The sequence below is a fragment of the Perca fluviatilis genome, chromosome 6, assembly GCF_010015445.1.
Source record: "Perca fluviatilis chromosome 6, GENO_Pfluv_1.0, whole genome shotgun sequence".
In the NCBI taxonomy this organism is placed as follows: domain Eukaryota; kingdom Metazoa; phylum Chordata; class Actinopteri; order Perciformes; family Percidae; genus Perca; species Perca fluviatilis.
The window spans coordinates 14,919,044-14,926,161 of NC_053117.1; the positions used below are offsets into that span (position 1 = coordinate 14,919,044).

At 38.5% G+C, this 7,118-nt stretch overlaps 1 protein-coding gene across 1 annotated transcript in view; it reads left to right on the forward strand.

Moving 5' to 3' along the window:
- c5 (complement component 5) overlaps positions 1-5,894 on the forward strand; it is a 33,366-nt gene extending 27,472 nt beyond the window's left edge. Inside the window, 11 exon segments of the mRNA XM_039802201.1 lie at positions 463-525; positions 626-716; positions 929-968; positions 1,464-1,566; positions 2,206-2,280; positions 2,475-2,580; positions 3,290-3,373; positions 3,567-3,656; positions 4,524-4,616; positions 5,275-5,413; positions 5,506-5,894. Coding sequence (XP_039658135.1) covers positions 463-525; positions 626-716; positions 929-968; positions 1,464-1,566; positions 2,206-2,280; positions 2,475-2,580; positions 3,290-3,373; positions 3,567-3,656; positions 4,524-4,616; positions 5,275-5,413; positions 5,506-5,641 — 1,020 coding nt within the window. The 3' untranslated portion in view covers positions 5,642-5,894.
- Positions 5,895-7,118: the final 1,224 nt, after the last annotated feature.

Consider the following 7,118-nt stretch of genomic DNA (forward strand, 5'->3'; position numbering starts at 1 on the left):
GAGACAGGTGCAGGACCGTGAGGCAGACTCAGGACAGTGAGACAGGTGCAGGACAGTGAAAGAGACTCAGGAGAGGGAGACAGGTGCAGGACTGTGAGACAGACTCAGGACATTGAGACAGGTGCAGGACAGTGAAACAAGAATCAGGAGATGGATACAGGTGCAGGACAGTGGGACAGACTCAGGACAGTGAGACGGGTGCAGGACAGTGAAAGAGACTCAGGACAGTGAGACAGACTCAAGAGAGGGAGACAGGACTGGTGCAGGACAGTGAGACAGACTCAGGACAGTGAGATGGGTGCAGGACAGTGAAAGAGACTCAGGACAGTGAGACAGACTCAAGAGAGGGAGACAGGTGCAGGACAGTGAGACAGAATTAGCAGCCAGGTCCGGTGCTGCTTTGCTGTTGTTAATAACCTTCTAAACTGTTTCTGTCTTCCTGGGGGTTTTTTTTCCTCCCAGGTGACAGAGGACGATGACATCACCGTGACCACAGGTTATGGGAGGGGCGCGTCTCATGTGAAGGTAGGCGTGGTTTAATACAGTGTCCTAGTGGATTACTGGACATGTTACTCGTTGTAAATGTCCCAGGATGCCCTTTAACTTACCCACGCTTTGTTCCCAGTTGAAGACAGTTTACTACGAGACCACCTCGCCCGCAAAGAATTGTAACTTTGACATCACTATAGAGGTGGCGGGCCCTGGCACCTCCGACAGTAAGTATTCAAATCAACTTTATCGTCCTTACACTTGCTTACACAGTGTTCCTTAATAGTGCAACCTGCTAAAGATAACAAAACATATTCATACCATAACTGTTGAGTAAGTTCTTAAATTGGGATAAGCTATCTTGTATCAGTCTGCCTACATGTCTGTCCAGCTGTCCGTCTGTCCGTTACCAGAGTCATTTTCTTCTTCTCCTTGTCAGATCCCAGTTTGCGTGCTCCTCACTTGGTCGCCTGTGCAAAGTGAGAAAACTAAAACTCATTACTTAACGTCTTAACCAAACTTCACACTTTAACTTTACACATTTACATGGAAGGCATTATGTCACTGTAAATATAAAGACATTTGTCATTTTAACTTGACACCGTATCAGATCTGCACTTTTTTTATGAAATGTGAAACTTCTATATGTCAGTCTCACTTTTACCTCAAAGTCCTGACATCACTGTGACGTTTCACTAACACAGTAACACAGTAACAAAAGACTGCAGCAGAAGATTACATACACAGATAGAGAGATTTATGCACGTCTTGTTTCACCCTCTACAATACATTTAGCACTTTCATTTCTTATACATTAAGGAAAATTATAGCATTATTTTGTGGTTAATTAACATCAAAATAATTCTCTCCAAATTTCTTCTTATGTCAGATCAGTCTTTAAAAGATTACAAAAACTGACAATAATAATCTGACCATCAGTGTGATTGAGTTTAAATGATGTGTGTGTGTTACAGGTATAAACCTCCTCCTAACGAGGCGTTCACAGAGTCCAGTCTGACGGTGATGAAGATCCAGCTGCCAACAGGCGTGGATGGTTACCTGGATGACCTAAAACAGGTGAACTTCTCTTAGTTCAGCTCTGTTTAGGTTTGACCTGAGAATCAGAGCACTTCTCACGATGTCTGTCAGTATTAGGACAGACCAGAGGGAAAATTCAATCAAAATTCTGTGTGTGTAAAAGAGTTTCCTGTCTAAGGTGTAAAAGTAGTTCTGTTCATAAAATCAGAAACAGACTAAGTGAAAAAAATTCTGTTTACACTTGGTTTTAAAATGCGTTTCGGGGATCCGAACTAGAGTGCGGATCGGGCTGCATTTTTCTGTCCGAGCCCGGCCCGCATCCGACTGAAGCTGAATTTAACACATCTTCTTCTATCTGGCAAACTGATGCACGGTCCCACAACACTTTGTCCAAATCGTTGTAAAATGGGCACGCTATTGAGTGTTGGCATGCTGTCCCCAAAATAACCAGCATTGATGACATATTTCCCATTTTCCATGTCGGGGACGCATTGGCATTTACTGTACACTACAAAAGACATGTGGTCAAATACATACGTCCCAGTCCACTTCGCCAAATGGTTTCACTGATCGGATCACAATGAGTTTTGGTGGTCCTTTACACTTTATGTATTTTATTCATGTTTTATTTATTGAAGTCTTTTTCAGGTTTAGGCTAACTAATCTGTTGTTTTGCAGTTCATGGACACAGAGGAGCATCTCATCTCCCATTATGAACTCCAAGGAAACACTGTGATCATTCAGATAGACTCTGTGAGTAACAGAATCACCAGGAAGAACAACAAACCTAAACAAAAGCACAAAAACCACCATATTCTAAGCCACTGCAATAGAATACCTCCAACCAAAAATTCAGATTCTTCTAATCTAAAAATCTATATTTGTTTTCCTTTATTACCGTGATGTTTGGTTTCATTTGTCGCTCTTTGTGTTATGATGGTTGCTAGGTTCCCTCTGAGAATTTCCTTTGCGTTGGTTTTCGCATCAAGACTGGGTTCAGGGTGGGCGGAGCCAGTGAATCCCTGTTTAGCGTCTCTGAGCCTCAGGACAAAGGTGAGCGTCAGGACCTGATGTGCATCCTGATATATGTAGTCTTTATCAAGTCTGTGTCCAGATTTGATTGGTTTTTTTGTGTGAAAATGATTAGATATTAAGTAAAAATTACAATTGTAAGTAAATAACTGTGACTTTCCAAGTGATAATAATGAGCTACTTAGTCAAACATTTTACTGTTTTTGACTTATCATGTCATACAGTAATTATGACCATAGACTGTATAAAACAGATTATGACCCAGTAAGTCAAACATTTTAATAATTATGAGATTATAAATTGCCAAATCAAGATTCTGACTTAGTCAAAACTGTAAGTTTCTAAAACAAGATTAAGACGTTGTTAATCAGGTTTTTGATTTTCAAAGACAGATTTCTGAGAGACTAAATCAAAAAAAGAGACGTACTGAATCAAAAGTATGAGATAGTAATCTATCTCTATTTTGACTTATTATCTTTACATTTGAGTGTTTTCATTTTTGTCATGACAGCTCCAGAATGAGTTTAGTCTAGCTTAGCACAAAGTCCATAAGCAGGGTAAAACTGTTAGCCTAGCTCCAACAAAAGAGCAATAACTCCAAGTCTGTCTTATTATTATTATTACATTAAATGATATCCATCTTAAACATTTTACTCTGAAGAAGGATATAATTTAAATGTTGGATTGTTCCTTTACAGTTTTTTAAACTGATACATCTTTTCTCCTGCAGGCAGTGAATGCACCACACATTTCTCTTACCAGCAGCAGAAGCTGCAGCGCCTGTGTGTGGATGAACAGTGTCAGTGTATGACAGGTAACGTCTGCCTTTTGATTGGCTGAGATCATCTGTCACTCAAATCACTGATGTCAAATTATATTTTACTGTTTTTTTTGTTGTTGTTTGTTACAAGTTTTTCATCAAGCATTGTTTTTGTGTACTTTGTAGGTTGTATATGCCATTGTTGAATATGTTTTTAGTTAACTCTACATTATATGTGGTTGTTTAGCTGCATGCGCTGCCTACAGAGGAAACATCGATGTGACGCTGACAACAGAGAAACGGATCAACGAGACCTGCAAGCCGCACATCAAATATGGTGAGAATGAGGAATGAATACATAAAGTGAATATTTATTATCATTTACTGGATGGAGGCTTCATACAGGACATTTTATATGTCAAGAAACAAAGTGACACCTTACAGAAAGAGAAAAGTATCAGAGATTTGTTTCAAAATATGCATTTTGCAATTGCATTTCTGTCATATATTTGTCATTTAGGAACTCATATATAGCCTATCAGCTGGCACATAAGCACTACTACAACTTGTGCAATATTTATCATCTGTAGGTAGGTAAATTTGCTATCCATTTTGGCTAGCAAACTTTGTTCGCAAATGTTTGCTTGTATGTTGTGCAATTCATTGTGAAAATGAATGGAAACACCTTAAAATGTCTCAAATCTCTTCAATATACCAATTTGACCTCAAAACAGCATGTGACTTCATCACACACAGGTTTTTATTCGCTTCAAAGCCGAAACACACTTTCACCGGCTTTATTCGCATGAATGTTTTTAGCGAAATTCAGAAAATTCAATTGACAAGTGGATGGAAACCTAGCTACTGTTGCATTTTGTTTCAGCCATTAGGTTTAATGGTTTTATGGGTTTTATGAATTCCTTTTCTCATTTCATAATGCCTATGTATTTTTTTTTTTAATAGGGCATGTGCATTATTTTACATATCTTTCGTTGTAGGTAAAGTATTACTGTGTCTTGGTGTACCACTGTTCTGACTTGTGGCTACTTATTGTTTTAAGTTGATTGCAGCTTTGTGTAGCTCTACTGCCCAAGCTAAATTTCCCCTTGGGGACAAAGTAGGCCTATATGTTATCTTATCTTACACACACAAAATAACAACACGTCACAAGATATTTTTCATTGTCCTGTTTGTCTCCCTGCAGCCTATAAAGTGACGGTGAAGTCTGCAGCCGCAGAAGGAGACTTTATGACCTACACAGCCACCGTAGTTGAAGTCCTGAAGAACACAGATAAAGGTGGAATAACATAACATATAATCATCCTGTCAGTGTGATGTTTTCAGACTGGAACCAAACTTAACTGAGGTCTGAGTGCAATTTTTTTTTTCATCTTAAATTCACTGTTTAAGGGTATTTGCATATAACTGCTAACCCCAATTTGTTTCACATGAAAATGTTCAGAACAAACTCCGCTTATGTCTAGTGCGGCCCAAATTAGTTCTACAGCTATGCGTAAAGAGATAATGTGGCTAAAGCTAAAAAGTTGAAGTTCATTTTTTGAAATTCTTTAAATATCTTGTGAAAACAAACCATTACTCATGTGGACAAACTGTTTTGGTGTGACGCGAGTCCACCGATTATACACAGAGAGGCAGATGATGAGCGTCACATGCTCTCTTCCCTTTCTCCTAATTCGCCGTTTGAGTGATGTATGATCTCGCAATACAAAGGACACAAAAAGCGGAGATTCTGCCAATATTAATAGAGACATTGAAAAAACTGTTCCATGGACGCACCATGCGTTCATCCACATCAGGAGGTTAAACATTAAAATATCAGTTTCTCATGCCTCACACTGATTGGCCAGAAATGAAAAGGTCACATCATGTCATACTGTTACCTGAAAATCCTTCACATTATGTCATGTCTCCTCTCGTCGTCTCGTCTCTTGTAGAGTTTGAAGCGGTGAGTTCCGGTACAGAGGTGGAGCTGTTAAAAAAGGTCACCTGCAGTGGTGTTGATATCCAGAAAAACAAGCAGTACCTGGTGATGGGAGCCAGCGGGTCAGAGGTCACGCTCAGCCACGGCTTCAAGTCAGTGTCTTTCTACCACTCTCTCACCTGCCCTTCTTCTTCTTCCTCTCCCAGTTTGATGTGATTCTGACCTGGTATGTTTTGCCTTGAAGGTATCGTTTTCCTCTGGACTCAGAGGCGCTGGTGGAGCTCGTGCCGACAGACTGTAGTTCTCCCGAGTGTTTGGACTACAATTTCCATCTGGAAAACTTTGCTCTGGAACTGCAGTTAGGAAGCTGTCCTAACTAATCATAACTAAGGAGACCAGATTTTCACTGCACTTTTTAATTTAATAATGAGGGAAGTTTACACAGAGTTGTGAACATAAAGATGAAGAAGAAATTGTCTCTACTCGGAGATTGTTTTGAGAGTTTTGTTAGCTCACAGTTTAAATGGAAATGGATATTATTTCTTATTTTCAAAATTGTGTCATTTCATAAAATGCCAATAAAAGTTAAATAAATGCAGTGTGTGTAACTGATACATTACACTGGGAACACTGGGTCATTATATCTTGCTTGTGGCTCCATAATGATCCGGTTTCTTTTCAATGTTCCATAAATATTCTGCTGCTTCATCACTTTACCTACAGGCGACTGATCCACTCATCCAGTAGATAAATATGGCACGTTTTACTGCACTACATTAGTAGTAGTTACATTGTAGATTAAGATTTTTAACATGATCAATTAAATAGTATACATTGCTATAGATGAGCAAAGTGGCTTCAATTCATCGATATGATAGTAATTGTTAATATTTTTGAAGTTCTGGTTCGTGTGAGTCAGAGTTTGAAAACCCTTCAGCCAGTTGATGAACTAAAGAAGGGTCCGTTCATGCTGCAGGTTTGAGTCCTGGAGTACCGGAGCACCCCGCCGGGGTGGAGGTTTGTGTGTAAAAATCTTAATTTGTAAGTAACTAAAGCTGCCAGATAAATGTACTGCAGTAGAGGTATACCGTGGTAAAGTGCAAGTAAATGTATTACAGTACTTTAGTAAATATAGGCTACTCTACTCTACAGACTATAAGGGCCACCTGAGGAAGTCCTATTTCCTGTAATGTTTCCTGGCATTAACAAGAATATTTGAACTGAATTCAACAATTTTTTTCCCACCCAATAAGTTCAAAGAAACTCATATAAAAATGTTACACAAATAGTATCCATGCAATTAATTTATTTGTAAATTTAGACCTGATGTTTCCTCTGTATGCTCCTTCTGTAAAAAGGAGGTTGAGTCCTTGTCTCATTTATTTTATGCTTGTACTCATTCATGTAACTTTTGGACCCAAGTTTCTTTATTAATTTAGGAGACTCATAAGGTCTTGGTCCCTATTACAGGATGTATGGCCTTATTTTTGGTATTGTTTTTTTTTTTTATTACAATGGCGAAAAAAGATAATCTAAAATTACGAGAATAAAGTCGTAATATTACGAAAAAAGTCACATGTTAACATTACGAGAATAAAGTCGTAATATTAGAATAAAAAAATAGTATTTAAATAATGTTTAATGTACAGCTTTTATTTTATTTAAAAAAAATCACAAACCATGTCTATCTTTCTTGTGTTTACACATACCAAAACTGTTAAGGGCCAGGGTTCGAGCTTCTAGAGGCCCTTTGTAGTGTATTTGGTAGTGATGCTGTAATGTTGTGTGGAGAGGAATCCGCCGACAGTGTTTCTTGATTATAAAGATTTATTTACATCGAAGAAATCAGCATCAATT